The sequence below is a fragment of the Castor canadensis genome, chromosome 3 (assembly GCF_047511655.1).
Source record: "Castor canadensis chromosome 3, mCasCan1.hap1v2, whole genome shotgun sequence".
Lineage (NCBI taxonomy): Eukaryota > Metazoa > Chordata > Mammalia > Rodentia > Castoridae > Castor > Castor canadensis.
Window position 1 is genome coordinate 73,612,137 of NC_133388.1, and position 16,857 is coordinate 73,628,993.

The 16,857-nt window shown below is 40.1% G+C and overlaps 1 protein-coding gene across 7 annotated transcripts in view; it reads left to right on the forward strand.

Annotated features, from left to right (window-relative positions):
* Heatr5a (HEAT repeat containing 5A) overlaps positions 1-2,642 on the forward strand; it is a 111,147-nt gene extending 108,505 nt beyond the window's left edge. For all 7 annotated transcript variants that reach the window (XM_074068204.1, XM_074068209.1, XM_074068207.1 and 4 more), the window contains 2 exons: positions 521-734; positions 1,163-2,642. In XM_074068204.1, the coding sequence (XP_073924305.1) occupies positions 521-734; positions 1,163-1,470 (522 nt within the window). In that variant the 3' untranslated portion in view covers positions 1,471-2,642. The remainder of the gene's footprint in view (positions 1-520; positions 735-1,162) is intronic.
* The last annotated feature ends 14,215 nt before the right edge of the window (positions 2,643-16,857 follow it).

Consider the following 16,857-nt stretch of genomic DNA (forward strand, 5'->3'; position numbering starts at 1 on the left):
GCAACTTTAACTGGTGCTGGTGGCTCACAACTGTAATCTTAACTACTTATGAGGTTGAGATTGGAAGGATCACTGGATTGCTAGCCTGGGCAAATAGTTTGTGAGACCCCCCTGTCTCCAAAATAACCAGAGCAAGATGGCTGGGAGGTGTGGTTCAAGTGGTAGAGCGCTTGCTTTGCAAATGCAAAACCCTGAGTGCAAAACCACAGTCCTACCAAAAAAAAGAAGGAAAAAAACAAAAAAAACCCAAAAACCCAGCGCCGGTGGATCACGCCTATAATCTAGCTACTCAGAAGGCAGAAATCAGGAAGATCACAGTTCAAAGCCCTATCTCAAAAAAACTCTTCACAAAAAAAGGGCTGGTGGAATGGCTCAAGGTGTAGATCCTGAGTTCAAGCCCCAGTACCATTAAAAGAAGAAAGAAAGAAAAAGAAAAATTTTTTTAAAATAGTCATAAGGGATATTTGTTTTAGGGACTTTCTTTTAATTTACAGTTTATTCTTGTGTCTTACCTGACTAGGTACAAATCAAGACCTATCAGCTCCTACATTCCATTTTTCAGTATCCAAATCCAGCTGTTTCCTACCCATACATTTACTCTTTAGCATCTTCCATTGTGGAAAAACTGCAGGAAATAGATGAGAGAAAACCTGAAGACACAACTGAGCTTCAGCTCTTTCAAGAAGGCATAAAGATCCTGGAAGCGCTGGTTACTGTTGCTGAAGAACGGCATCGTAAGTGTCAGCTCTAAATTTGTACTATCTCAGGGCCTCTCAAAAGTCAGAATTCAAGTTATTTAAATTGTAAAACATTAACTTAGTCACATTACATGTGTGTTTCACATTCATTTAAAGACAGGTATTGATTGACACTGTGGTGTGCACCTATAAATCCAGCTGCTCTAGAGGTGAGGCAGTGTTTCAGGCCAGCCTGGGCAACATAGCAAAACCTTATCTCAAAAAAAAAAAAAAAAAAAAAGGCAGAAATATAAATATATTTATATATAAATCCAAGATATTTATATTAGTTGGTATTAATTTGCGAGAAAAGATTAGAAGAATTGTTTTCTCTGTAAGGGAAAATGTGTACACAAGTAACATTTTGCAGTCTTGCATGAAGAATGGTTATGTTGGTGAACTTACATCCTTTGTTTACTTACTAGGCTCTCAGCTGGTGTCCTGTCTTCTGCCCATCCTCATTTCCTTCCTTTTGGATGAGAATGCTCTGGGATCAGCAAGTTCAATAATGAGAAATTTACATGACTTTGCTTTGCAAAATCTCATGCAGATTGGACCTCAGTATTCATCAGTTTTTAAAAATGTAATGACTTCTTCTCCATCCCTGAAAGCCCGCCTCGAGGCTGCTGTAAAGGGCAATCAGGAAAGTGTCAAAGTCAAGTTGCCATCATCTAAGCATAGTATGAATCCTGGAAAGAATTCACTTATCCAATTAAAGACCAATTTCCTCTGATTTATTTTTTTTGGAATAGTAAGCACCTTAATCTAATACTTGATCATTTCCTTGTCTTTGAGGACAAAAGTGAAATTTTAGACACAACTGCACTTGGAGGTCTACTTGATTGTTTTAGCTTAAATAGCTGCGACTTTGCAAACTTAACATTTTTTTTCTATTTTAATAAGACCATAAAGCTGTCAGAATTCTTGCCAGGAATTTCAATAAAGTGCTAAAGAACTAAATTTGCTAAATAATTCACTGCTTAAAACATGAAATGGATTTCTTATAACAATCCATGTACACGTGGTATACTTTCTGTGAGAAATCCAGATTTTACTCTAGTATAAATTATCTGCACTTTTATTGTATCCCAGTTGCTAATTTAAAATTCTGCCTTAATGATAGGATTAAACTTTCTTGGATTTCTCAAACCAAATAAATGATTGGGAAGCTATTTTGGAAAGCTATTTATTGGATAATTAGAATTATCCAATAAATGAAAGTACAAATTAGTTTCATTCCTACAGAGTGACTTAAGATTTGGTGTCTGCCTGTATCGTGACTTTTCACTATCTTTCAACTTATATTATGTTCACAAAATGCAAGTTTTATTCATTTTAAATAGAAAAAGAGCATCTCGATTTTACCCTTTCTCAAGTGGATTTTCTGTTACCTCTGTTGCTAACAGTTTTGTTCATTTTCATTTGTGGCAAACATATTGATGAGTTTAATATAGATTCATATCTGTATTGTTTTTAGATCAACTTTGGGTTTGTATGAATGCCAAATTTATTACAACAAATGTAGCTCATCATTGAATACAAATTTTTTTTAAATGCAACATATTTTAATATTGAAAAATCTATTGCTAAAGTCATTGGTTAAATAATATTTTTAACTCTGTTCATGATCATTAATTCTCCTTCTACTTCAGTGTTGTATCATGTGAATCAAGCATTATGTCAAAAAAAAAAAAAAGCATTTCCCTGTTAAAAAATTAGACTGAAGTGACAGCAGCATGTTTAGAACTGAGAACTTTGATTCAAGAAAGAGCAATGTAATGTACTCTATTTTATTATGTTTGTATATAAATACTCTTGTAAATTGTTCAGAATGGAAAACATTTGACAAATTCTAACACTACGATCAATTTTTCTAAATTACATAAATAAAGCTAATTTTCTTTATCTTTCTTGTATTTTAAATTATTTCACCCAGGAAAAATAGGATTGAAACATTCCAGAAAATCAGTTCTATTTTCCTAAGTGTCTGTAGGATTTGAGTGTGTATTATTTATGTTGCCTTCACCTGAGTGCCCTTTTTTCTCCCTTGTTTTGTCTGGTGGACTCCCAATCCTTTCAGTCCTGGCATGTATGTCATTTCCCCTTGGTTACTCCTTAAGACTTCTTACTGTCTCTTAAACCAGATTTAGCTGCTTTCTCATCTGTTTTCCAAACTTAGGACTTAATACATTCCCAGTACGTGAAACATCATGTTGTATTTTATATCCTCTTAGCCCTTTTAGGACTGTTTCCTCAAGGGAGAGACTTTATCTCCTGTGACCTCACCTCTGTAGCATCAATTAAGTGCTTAGTAGCTATTGAGCTGTTTTGGTGTAGGATAGATGGACTCAGAAATGTAATCCTTTACCAAGGCAAATACTGGACCAAGTTGTTCTCTAATGTATAATTTATTAGTTTGACTCTATTTTTCTAATTGTTTTATCTGTTTTAATTGTTTCATTTAGTTCTTAACATTCAGATTTCTACTCACCATTTAGTGCATAATGTCCTGAATTATTAGGGCTAAAAGTGCTATGTGAAGCCAGTAGTTATGAAAAAATATTGTCTTGAAATTGGGAACTTTGAGTTAGGCAGTATGCAACCTCTCCTAAATGTATTATCCTATTTAATAACACTGAATTATTAAGCATTATCTTACTGATAAGGAAGTGAAGTAGTAACAGCTGAGATATGAATCCATCTTTCTAATCCTACCAAGCACATTGGAGGCAGAACAAGGGCTCTTGAGCTCCTGATTCCATGAGAGTAAGGCTGTTTTCACTGCTGCAGGCTCCCCTCTGGGGCCTTCCTCATTCCTTGTGGAAGGTGTTTTCAGTTACATTTCTCTAAATTGCAACCAAAAGATTTTTACTAATATTGTAGGAAAAAGTTGCTGTGAGAACAGATTATTTGGTAAAATATCTGGAAGGAGGAGTTTCCTAACTGAATCATAAAAGCTGAAAAATACATTAAAAGTTCTTTATATCAGTTTTATTTTTAATGAGCCACACTTGTAATAAGGCAGTTGAATGTTAATTAGCTTGGTAACTCTTTACAAATTAAATACATTGATTAGCAAGTTGAATAAAATAATCAGTGGTGTACTCTTTGTTCCCCCCATGAAGGCTTATGTTTTGAAAATTTGGTTCCTAGCTGGTGGCACTATTGAGAGTTTATTGGATTCTGAGGAGTGCTAATAACCCATAGCTAAATGGGTTATTAGAAAGTGGTACCTACCTACTTGGAGGAAGCAGGTTACTAGGGTATGTTGGTTTTTTGTTTGGTTGTTTGTTTTTTGCAGCACTGGGGTTTGAACTTGGGCCTTATACTTGGTAGGCAGATATTCTTTCACTTGAGCCACTCCTCCAGCCCTGGGGTATACCTTTGAAGGGTGTCTCTCCAAGACTCTCTCCTTTCTCCTGTCTCCATCCCACCCTTTCCTGGCTGCCATGAGACCAAACAGCTTTGCTCTTCCATCTACTTCCTGCCATGATGGTTTGCCTTGCTGTGGGCCTAAATCAATGAAGCCAAGTGACCATGAATGGAAACCATGAGCCAAAATAAATCTTTCCTCCTTTAGCTTGTTTTTCTCAAGTGTTTTGTTACAGCTATGGATAACTGACTAATGCAGTATTTGTCTTGAGCTTCCCCCACACACATACCACCAAGGGAAGAAACTATAGGCAAAGATTCCAGTTGACTCATTTTATTTAGTCCACTTCTTAAAAGCTTCATGGAAAGGCTTAACGTTCGATATAGCAGATTTCTACTAAGAGAAATGTTACTTCTATAAAGTAAACTTTACCATCGATTTAAAGGGAACACTGGGCAGGAGGCATGCTCAAGTGGTAAAGCGCCTAGCTGGCAAGTATGAGACCCCAAATTCAAACCCTGCTGGCAACAAAAAAAAAAGGAGGGAGGGAGGGAGGGAGGGAGAGAGAACATAAAGACATTAAACTTTTTGTGTGGAACAGGGGGACTGGAATTTGAACTCAGGGTTTGAGTTTGCAAAGCAGATGCTGTACTGCTTGAGCCATACCTCCAGTCCTAAGCACTTTAAAAAGATACCAAAAAAAGTTGCTATAAAAGTGGTACAAGGGTGCGTGCCAGTGGCTCATGCCTGTAGTCCTAGCTACTCAGGAGGACCACAGTTCAAAGTCAGCCCGGGCAAATAGTTCTTGAGACCCTATCTTGAAAAAACCCATCACAAAAAAAAGGGCTAGTGGAATGGCTGAAGGTATAGACCCTGAGTTCAAACCCCAGTACTGCAAAAAAAAAAAAAAAAAAGTACAGTCAGGCTGGTGGAGTGGCTCAAGTGGTAGAGAGCCTGCCTAGCATAGCAAGCGTGAAGCCCTGAGTTCAAGCCCCAGTGCCATTTAAAAAAAAAAAAAAAGGTGGTACAAGTTTCTGTGAGAGCCCAAGGAATAAAACTGGGGTTTCTAAGATACCTTCGTGGAAAGAGTTCATATGATGCATGCTTAGAGAATAGCACTTGGTGGAATAAATGCATAACCCAAGAGTCTTGTCACAATTTTGAAGAGAATTCCTTTTGTTCTTTTATTATACTATTAGATATGCATAAGAGAAGAAATTGAGTCCTCAAACTAATAAACTATGAAAATGTTAACACAAAATTGACAATATATGAATTAACCTGAGTCTCCAAAAAACTATAAAATGTTGAATTGTTTCTGACTGCTTACTGGTTGCATTACCTTGCATTGGTCTCAGTCCTACAGCTTCATCTGTCTGTGTGTCTTACCAAAGCCTCATTAATATTCAGAGCTATAATGCTGTCTTCTCCATCAATTGAATATACTTTCCGCTTTACAAATAACTTGCTAATCCTTGCAAGACTCAATTTATCAGGAGAAATTTATCTCAGTGTTCGCTAGTTACATAGTTATCAACTGTGGGTGAGCAGACCGACAGCAATGTGCCCACGATGACTTCTTAACTTTTTACCAGTCAGTTTAGCTAGTGTTTGGGCTTTTTAGCTTTGAGGAAATGCTAGAATATATCCAGTGCAGACTACAAATACAATCCCAGATATGTAAATCCAAAGATGCTGCTGCCCTTAATTACGTTCGTTTAGTACTCCTACACAATCTCCTTGTGGGATTATAAAACGGTGATTCCACAGGCTACTTAGGAAAAATTCCTATTGATTCTTAGAAGAATGTGCCTCACATACTACTCTTTAATTACACAGTGTCTTTTTGTTTTTTTTTTTTCTTTGCATGGTTCTGGGGTTTGAACTCTGCCATTTGTGGTTGCCCTACCACTTGACCCACTCTGCCAGTGCTTTTTTTGTAATGGGTTTTTGAGATAGGGTCTCAGACTATTTTCATGGGCTGGCTTCAAACTACGATCCTCCTGATCTCTGCGTCCTGAGTAGTTAGGGTTACAGGCGTGAGCCACGAGCACCCAGCCAAGTATCTTTTTTAAAAAAAATAAAAAATAAGAGGCATTGCTACCAGTCAGAAACTGATATTGGGGCTATGAATGGAGTGTACAGTGCTGGCCTGGCATGCATGAGATGTAGGTTCAATCTCCCATGCCACAGATAGACAGACTGGTATTGACACTGAGATCAAATTTGATCTTAATGAGAGCAAATTTAATCTTTTTTTCTAAGAAAATAAAATAACTTTAAAAAAAAGTTATAAGCAGAAATTTTATAGAGAGATACACACAAACCCATTTATCAGAAATAGACTGCAGCCAGTTGCTGGTGGGTCAGGTCTGCTGCTTGGGAGGTGAGATTGGGAGGATCAAGATTCGAGGCCAGCCTGAGTAAATAAGTTCTAGAGACCCCATCTCCAAAATAACCAGAACAAAATGGACTGGAGGAGGTATGGCTCCAACAGTAAAGCACTTGTTTTGCAAGCACAAAGCCCTGAGTTCAAACTCCAGTCCACCAAAAAAAGTATGCCAGTGATAGAGCAAAAGCAGTTTTGTTAGTGCCATTGTACAACTGGAAGTTCAAGTGGCCTCAGAAGCAAACATGTATATGCAGCCAAAACAGAGACTCTCTTAACAGTGAGGCCTCTGAATGCCAGTGTCTCTCTGCCGATTACTTGTTTCTGGTCTTCATTAAAGAAGCATGGGCCTTTATTTTATAATCAAATGCTGGAGCAGCAGAGTGCTCACCACTCCTTGAATCGCCAGAGTGCACCAACCACAGCCTTTCCTCTCTTGTAGTGTTGAGTGCTAGACACAGCATTCTAGGCCTTTGTTTAAACACAAAAGCTTCATAAAAACAGATTTTCTAAGTTAAGGGAATGCTTTTGTTTCAGTGGTCAGCAGACATTTTGAGTCAACATCAAATGAGAAGTGGTCACTCCGTGCGTTTCCTACTCTCCAGTTAGCTGTATCGTTGGCCATCATTTACTCATACTTTTTCCTTAATTCATTTATTCACATGTGCATATATTGTTTGGGCCATTTCTCTCCCCTGCCCTCAGCCCCCTCCCTCTCCCCCCCCACCCCCTCACTTCTAGGCAGAACCTGTTCTGCCCTTAGCTCTAATTTTGTTGAAGAGAAGACATAAGCATAATAAGAAAAACAAAGCGTTTTTGCTAGTTAAGGATAGCTATACAGAGAGATTCCTAGCATTGCTTCCTTGCACAAGTGTGTTACAACTCGAATTGGCTCATCTCTACCTGACCTCTTCACTACTTCCCGGTCACCTTCCCATATTGACCTCTGTCATTTTAAGGTTACTATATTTGCTCCTCTGCAGTGGTCACATCAAACACTTTCCAGTTTTGGGTTTCCTACCTTTCCCTATTCCTCCTGTATGTATTCTCCCCTTAGTGTGTGACCCATGTCCAATAATATTACTGCATTTGTTTTAGGATTATAATCCACATATGAAGGAGAACATATGATTTTTGGCCTTCTGAGCCTGACTAACTTCACTTAAGATGATGTTTTCCAGTTCCATTTCCTTGCAAATGACAAGATTTCGTTCTTTCATGGCTATTACTCATACTTTTCAATGCCTGTGTTTTCTCTTCATTGACCATTCTGATTTCTCAGTATTGTATTTAAGAAATAATATATTTTTATGTAAGATGAAAATGATTCTGTAGTCATTTGATTTATATTCTTAGCATAGTGTGGGAACTTCCAGAACCACCCTAGACCTTGTCCCTAAGCCATTTAGGACAACTTATTCTATTTGAAAAGACTGGGTATGTCCAGTGTTCTTACTTGGAAACCTGTGTAGCATATCTCATTGAGTGTGTTTCATACTCAATGTCCTAGGTCTACTGAAACAAACTACCATACAACTTCTGGCTGAAAACAGTCAAAATTTTATTTTCTTGGTTCTGGAGTCCAGAAGTCTGAAATCAAGAGCCATACTCCTTCCAAAAGCTGTACAGAACTATGCTCCCTTGCCTCATCTAGCTTCTAGTGCGCTGGTGCTGTGACTGCATATCCCAGTCTGTCTCCATCGTCATAGGACCATCTCCTTCTATCTCTCCTTGTCTTTTTTTTTCTTTTATTCATATATGCATACAATGTTTGGGTCATTTTCTCCTTGTCTTGTAAGGACACTTTTTATTGGATTTAGAGCCCACTTGGGTCATCTGTGATGATCTCAAACTCTTTAATTTAGTTAAATCTTCAATGTACTTTTTTTTTTCTTCAAAATAAAATCAGAAAAAAACCAAAATACATGCTCACACATTCAGGGACATGGATATATCTTTTGTGGGTGCATCATCCAGTCCCACTACAATGATCTGATTCCTCAATTCCAAACTTCCATTGCAATGAACCTAACACTAGTTTTTAATTCATCACTGACATCATTTAATTTGCTTGAGCAGATTTCAACAGAGCTTTTATCAAGAATTCAGGGGCTGGGGGCATGGCTCAAGTGGTAGAGTGCCTAGCAAGCACACAGCCCTAAATTTAAGCCCCAATAGCACTCCTGCCCCCCAAAAAAGAATTCAGTTACATGCTGGGAAACTTGGATAGCCACATGGAAACAAAAATGTTGGACCCTTACCTTACTATATGCAAAAATTAACTCACAATCAGCCACCTACAAGTGTAAGTTTAAATTATAAACCTAATTGAAAAAAACAGATGTGAATCTATGACTTTAGATGTGACAAAAGAAAAAATAGATAAATTGGACTCAAAGCTTCTGTGCTTCAAAGGACAAAATCAAAAGAGTAAATTTCTTTTTAAAAAAGATAACAAGAGCCAGGCTCACACCTATAATCCTAGCTACTTGGGAGGCTGGGATAGGGAGGATTGAGTTTTGAGGCCAGCACGGGCAAAGTTAGGAAGACCCCATCTCCAAAATAACCAGAGCAAAACATGGACTAGAAGTGTGGCTCAAGCGGTAGAATACTTTTAAAGATAAGCAAATGATCTAAACAAATGAAAAGATGCCTATTATCACCAGTTACTAGGGAAATGCAAACCTACAAGGGAAACATCTTTTCTCATCCCCTGGGATGGCTGGGATCAAAAAGACATTTACAAGTGTTGGGAGGATGTATAGCGATTAGAACCTTCGTACATTGTTCGTTGTTGGTAGGAATTTAATTGTGCAGCTGTTTTGCAAAACAGTTTCTCAATGTTAAACATAATTATGATATGATTCAGTAATTCCATTCCTAGGTACAAAAAAATTGAAAGCATCCACAGAAAAACTTGCATGTGCATATTTACAGTAGCATTATTCATAGCTGCCAAAACAGTGGAAACAACTCAAGTGTTCATACAGTGATGAGTGTGACTCAAGTGATAGAGATAGCACGCCCAAGGCCCTGAGTTCAAACCCCAGCATCACCAAAAATGAAAAGAAAAAGAAAATGTGTCATTGCCAGAGTGGACTCATTTAGTCATCCTGTTATTCAGTACTGGTACATTCCACTATGCATGAACCTTGAAGATACATGGTAAGTAAAAGAAGCCAGACATTAAAGGCTTCTTTTATGATTCAACTGACATGAAATGCCTGTGAATGGACAAATCCATACAGAGTACATTGGTGGTTGCCAGGGGTTGATGGGAATGGCGGGGGGTGGGGGTGTAGGGGATAACTAATAGATACGGGGTTTCTTTTGGGAATGAAGAAAATGTTCTGGATGAGATGTGATGTTGCCCAATCTTGTGAATATAATAAAAACCACTGAATAGTACACTTATTTTTTACTGGTGATCTTTTATTGCTCCATTAAACTGTCACAAGTTGGTCTTCTAATCTGGGATCTTGTTTCTGTAGCTGGACACTCTTAGATCTTACTCATCAGCCTGCCAATTGTTCCTTTTTCACAGGCAGACATCATTTCAAAATGTATCCTTATTTATAACTGTTGTGGCTTGCTGAATCAAAGCAGATGAATTTGAAACAAGTTCAATGTTATTCCCTTCAAGGATGAATTCATCTTTCTCGATTTGAAATGCTACCCAAGCAACACCTGACCTCATCCAAACCCTGTGGATGGATTTTTCACCCAAGAAATTTCGGATTTCAACAAGAAGCCCAAGGCTGCAATGGAGCTCAGTGGTATGTGCAAAGCCCTGAGTTCAATCCCCAGCACCACAAAAATAAATAATAAATAAATAAAGCAAGGGACCCATTCTCCTGAATGTCAACGTTGGGGAAGTGGCATACACACGCCCCCATCCTATCGCAGAAGCCCAGTGTTGACACTCTTAATCATGTTCTGAAATCACTACAGACAGTGTGAGCTGCAGCCAGTTCCTTTCTATTTTCCCACTATTTGTTAAGACAGCCTCTTTCATTCCAAGGGCACTGAGTCCTCCATTGGCGCTCCCTCTGCAGGATTCCTCTGGGGCCCTTTGCAATGAGTGTTACGGACATTTTCTGGAATGGCAACAATATGCTGAAAACGGTCTTCATTCTCACAGTAGGGTGCTGCAAAGCTGAATTGTACACTTTAAAAGGATGACATTGTGGTGTATGAGCTTGTTATGGGCTGACTTATATCTCCCAAAGAGATGGGTTGAAGTGTTAACCCCTAATAACTCAGAATGTGATCTTACTTGAGAAGGTTGTTGGAGATGTACATAATTAATTTAAGATGACAGCATTCTAGAGGACAGTGGGCCCTTAAATCCAATCTGACTCAAAGACCCTGTAAGACAAGATCACTATGTGAAGACAGAGAGACAGGAAGCACATGTGGAGCTGGGGGAGTGGCTCAAGTGGTACATCGCCTGCCTAGCAAGCGCAAGACCCTGAGTTCAAACACCAGTATCACACACACAAAAAAAAAGGTGGCTATGTGAAGGTGGGGCAGAAACTGGAGTTAGGCTGTGCAAAACAAGAAACACCAGGGAACTGGAAAAAGCAAGTCAGGATCCTCCCCCAGAGGGAGGCGGGCGCTGCCAACACCTTCACTTTGAACTTTTAGCCTTCAGCACTGTGTGATAGTACATTGCTATTGTACACCCCAGCCCCTACTTGCTTCTGAAGTTGGCCACAAGTCCATTCTTTTGTTTTGTTTTTTGCGGTACTGGTGTTTGAACTCAAGCCCTCATGCTTGCTATACATGCACTCTACTGCTTGAGCCATGCCCCCAGCCCCACAAATCCATTCTTTGAATATCATCCTGACATCTGCTCCCAGTCTAGCTCCAGTATAGACAGACCAGCTGTGAGAGCACGTGACCTGCCTTCAGTGAGCTTGCTGATTACCACCAGAACAGGAATTTGCAAAGGAGGTCAACTCGGCCTCTGTTCACCTGCATTTTTAGGGATCAGTCAGAACAATAGGTAACCTATTTCTGGTCACCAGCAGGAAAAGGTGTGGTGGAATAGAGAAGTATGTAGCTGACTTAAATTTGGGAAGTAACACCCATCTTAATGACTGTCAAAACACCTTAGTCACTTCCATTTTGTTTATGCCACTCCCTTTCCAAATACCACGTCCTTGGCCTCTGTCCCAAATAAAGGAAATCAAGTGTCAAGGGCTAATACCTCACAAAGCTTGCTGCTGAAGATAGTCACTATAAAAAGTCTGTTCCTGGATCCTTGTTTGCAACAGTCATTTTAATCCTCAGCAAGTTACATTCAAATGCTTTGCCTGTTCCTCACACACGTAACACCAGTGCCTCTCACAGGTGAAAAGAGAATACAGCAGTATATGTCAAGTCTGTGCATAACAGACTAATGACAAAATTCCTCAGCAAGAATTTGTGCCACTTTACAAAATTTCAGTATCCAGGGAGAAAACTGATAAGGAAAACAGGGCAAATCTCAGATCTAAAAGACAAAGAGTATTACTGGGAGTTAGGTTCTTTTGAAGACCTTGAAAAACATATGACCATGAATGTCAGGTGACGCTATTCGTTATTATATGGTCATTATCACATTGGGGGTGGGAGAGTAACTCCATAGGTACTTTTCTTCGTCATCAGAAGAACTATCATGGTTTTCTTTCTACCATGCTTTTTCTCTGAGAACAGGAAAATAATACTTACTTCTCTTTGGTGTTGACACCCCATCCCGTATTTCTTTGTGTCCTCTACTGCAGTGTAGCTCACAGAGGTCTCTTCATCTTATACAATTCTGTTTACTTAACCACTTCTGTTATTACTCACTAAGCTTGCCATCCCTTTATTCACACTATTTTGTACTAGAGTCTAGAATCAGAGACTTGATTTCACCATTGATTCATAATTACCATGGGTAAGATCCATTGCTACTTAGGAATGATTATATCTGTGAAAAACATGTCCCTTGAATTCAAAAACAACACAACAGAAACCTAAGTACCTATTCTATACAATGCACTGAGAATAAAAGAAAGTACCAGCATAGAAAGAACACTAAGCCCTAACAGTTTTAGATGTGGATTCCATCCTAGATCTGCCATTGACAAGTTGTATTAGCTCAGACAAAAGGAGCCTACTGAACGTTGTTGGTTTCTTCTCTGCAGAATAGCTGGACACAGTATGGCCAATTATTTTTTAGCAGTGGACATTCTGTCCTGGGTAAGCTAGGGTGGTTAGTTCCTCTATTTGGACAGGCTGAGACCCTCCTGATTCTGATACTTTTGGGTTTCAGCCTCAGGTTATTTCTCTAGGCATACTGTATATGCCATTGCAGAGTGTGGACTGAGTCACGGGAAGGAGGCTGGTGGCTGAATGCAAAGAACTTGGAAGGCATCCTGACCTCTGACTCACATGAGGTGCTGCAGGACATCATTCCTAACATCTTACAAGAAAAGAGATCAGCCGAGACTGGAAATACTCAGGCCAGAGACTTTCTTGGGCTGGTGGAGCTGCCCAAGTGGTAGAGCACCTGCCTAGCAAGTGTGAGGCCTTGATGGCTTAAACTCCAGTACTGTGAAAAACAAAGAGACAGACATTCTTGGGTTTCCCAGTGGAAAAAAAATTAAAAAACAATTGTCTAATGTGAGGAATTTGTAGCAAATGTTGAGGCTGCCAACATTCTTGCAAGGGAGCCAGTGACCTTTCAAGCCACTGCTACAACTGACTGGCTTCTTGGCCATCATCCCAATGAAGGTCCTGTTCCTAGCGCAGACTGTATTCAAAATTGGCTTGGCCATTCCGCTTTTAGCATCCTCGGATATAGATTTACTCCAGCATGACATCACAAAGTCAGTTTTCCAATGAAGGCCTTACAAGCAAAAAGACAAGCAGAGCAAGTGCCTGCTAGCATTGACAACTGAATTTGTCCTAGTGTGATGACTTTCCAGAAAAAAGGTCCTTGGATGACTCGAATGGAGAGGAAAGACAGCTCAACTGAAGGCCTTGAGCAGATTTCCCCCCCTCAAGGACTGCAGAGGCTGCCAGATGGCCTTTACCTGACTAAAAGATGCAACTTTATTTTTACTTTGGAAGCAAAGTTTATAATCACCTTGGTCATTTTCTCTGTGCCTGGTCTCATTTTGGCTTTATGCTTAAGTTGACTCCTCTTTCCATCTCACATAGAATAAATTTGGCCCAATTGGCTTATTCTCAGTCATTCAGTCTTCTTCGGTTGGATCCCAATCCTGGTCCCAAGTAATTATTGAGCCATGACGGAATGCTCATGGAGAAAGTTGCAGGAGCTGGGGCAACACAAGCTGTTTAAGGGTCCAAGTAACAAATCAAAGAACTTCTTTAACTCAGTAAATTAAGATACAGTTACTTAAAGGCTCTTCTCATCTTGACCAATCAAAACTACAGTGAAAATCAAGTTGAACTGGTTCAAATATGCAGTAAAATCAAGTTAAACTGGTTTAAGAAGTTCTCAAATAGTAATATTCCCCCAACCGGATTGATTCTTCTCCCTTTTCTGTAAACTCAACCTTAGCAGAAGCTAAGATGAATAACAAAGGAAACTTTTAGCCACCGGCTCATGAGTTAGTTATCTGGAGACTAATTATGACTCAAATGAAAATTCCTGTTTATACAAAAACAAGATGTAGGCTCGTGGATATCTGCAGAAGGTATTTTTGGTGCTGCACAGTCAACATGGGAGAGACAAGCTATCCAGAAAGCTTCAGGCCCATGATCTTAAGTTCCTTCAATTGAAGAGAATTCTATGCTACTTAATGAATTGTTAAGAAATTGAAAAATATGTGTTCACTTGCTTTGTACACTCAGGTAAGCAGCCAGGCTTCTCATAATTAGCAAGACTGGGCCACCTACCCTGTCCCTGGCCTTTGAGTTTGTTAACTCCTTACCTTATGGAACTGCAGGAGAGGTAGGGAGAGAGGTTTTAGCTTCTCTAAGTCCTACCAGGGACGGATTTTCTGAGAAGAGGGCAGGTGACAGTAAAGAAGTCCCCTCAGAGCCTGGTGCAGCCCTGTGTCTATCAGAATCACCAAATCCATGATGGGGCTGGTGCCGTGCTAGACACTAGTGCTGCTCCCATCCAGGGCTGTCTGAGCACATTCCATGTGCCAGGTACATTTTGCTCTGAAGATGCACAAACCCCAGCCCATCTTTTCTTCCTGCAAGGTGGAAAGTTTGTAAATGTAGAGTGAGTGAGAAAGGCTTATTTTTTCTAAGGACCATCTTTTGTTTTTTCATTTGGGGTTTTTTTGGTGGAACTGGGATGTGAACTCACGGCTTCGCTCTTGCAAAGCAGCACTCTACCACTTGAGTCATACCTCCAGTCCAATAATTCTGGTTATTTTGGAGATGGGATCTCCAAAACTATTTCCCTGATCTGGCCTGGTACCCCAGTCCTCTCAAGTAGCTAGGATTACACTCTAAGCCACCAGCGCCCAGCACCACCTTGTATTTTTAATAGTAAAGTTAGTTTTATTAAATTGATCTCTGACATTTGATACTTCAGCCTGGTCCTCTGCAAGCAGTTTTTGTTTCTTCAAGCCATTTATCCTAAGGTTAATTTGCACTCCCTACATTGTACCCTCCCTAAGGTACTATTTTGTGAAAAGAATAAAAAGGCTAGACTCATGGCCATGCTGATGAGAAATGGCATTTGTTCTGAGCCCAAATGCTGTAGGACAAAGCATGTCTGCTGCAAACAGAAACCTTAGAGCTCCAGGTTCTGGCACCAAAAAATATAAAATACAAGGCTTGGATCTACTCTTCACCTTCCAAATGAGAACATGTTTTCAGTGTTTCCAAATTTTCCAGGAAAAATTAAGCATTATGTTTTCCTGGTCAGTGGTTTGATTGGGCCTTTTGGGTGTGAGAGTCCTGTTCCCTCCAGCTGACTGAAAAAATCTCTGTCTGCCTTTAGAAGTTTCAGCAGTGGATCAATATGAAAGTGAGGTTTAACAATAAAGTAGAGAGCTGGTGGAGTGGCTCAGGTGGTAGAGCAGTTGCCTAGCAAGCATGAGACTCTGAGTTCAAACCCCAGTGCTGCCAAGACCAACCAAAAAAACAACAATGAAGCAGAGATGATTTATTCAAGTATTAGAGAGCCACGCCTCCAGCCTTTTTGCTTTGGTTATTTTGAAGATAGGGTCTTGGGGTTTTGGTTGTTGTTGTTTTTATTTTATTTATTTGTTTTTTTGGTGGCACTGAGGTTTGAACTCAGGGTCTCACTTGCTGGCAGGTGCTCTAGCACTTGAGCCACTTGGCCAGCCCAGGGTCTTGCTTTTTGTCCTGGCCTGAACCATGACCCCATTTTAAGCTTGCCACTATTACTGGGATGACAGGTATGAATCACCATGCCCAGCTTTTTTTCCACTGAGATGGGGGTCGCAAACTTTTTGCCCAAGCTGGCTTCAAACCAAGATCCTCCCAATCTCAGCCAACCAAGTAGGTAGGATTTTAGGGGAGAGCCACCAGTGCCCGGCAAAACACAAACTCTTCAGCTGATATATTTTCAAGGCCTTTCCCATGGAATAACCAAGTGAGAAGATCCTTCTAGATTTCTGTTTCTTACAGCAAGGAGAGCAGTTTGGGTCCCAAGGTACACCAGATTTCCTAATATCCACCCCACCCCCAGAAGAAACTGAGAGAATCTCTCCTGTCCCAGACCATGTTTCTCTCATCAGGTATTTATGAAACGATAGCAACTCTTTGCATTAAAGTGTGCCTACTTAAGTGTGCTCACCCCAGGACCCGTGTTGACCTGAGAGACTCAAAGTCTGTCCCTCAGCTGCCTCTGAACACAGCTCAGAACTAAGCTTGTGACTGAAGAGAGTGTCACAGAGCCAGGAGCACAAACTCAGAGCCCCCAGCATGGCAGCATTGGTGAGGGCTCAGGAGACAGCTAGCTGTGCCCTACCATGGATTCTGGAGACTGAGGGACAAGTCAACACTAGGATCTGACAAAGTCATAACCTGGCCACTGAGCCATGGTGCTGAGCCAGTTCCCTGGGCCCCACTGTCCACCCTTCACATCAGGTTTTTTAGACCCATCTTTTTCAGGACACCAGAGAATCCAAACCTGGAACTTGTTTTTGAACACAGTTCATTTAAAGCAACAGGAAAAGTAGTTGGGACCCTTGTCTGTAGGTCTCACAATGCCCACTGTTTAAGTCAGGATATCCTGTTCTAAGTATCTGTGAGGCATTGATTCTTACACACACACACTGAACAGACAGGGGAGGAGGTTCCCACAAATGGTTTTGGGCTCTGTCCTCGTAGCTGGTTTTAGATACAATGTCCCCAAAACCTGTTGGATTTTGTAT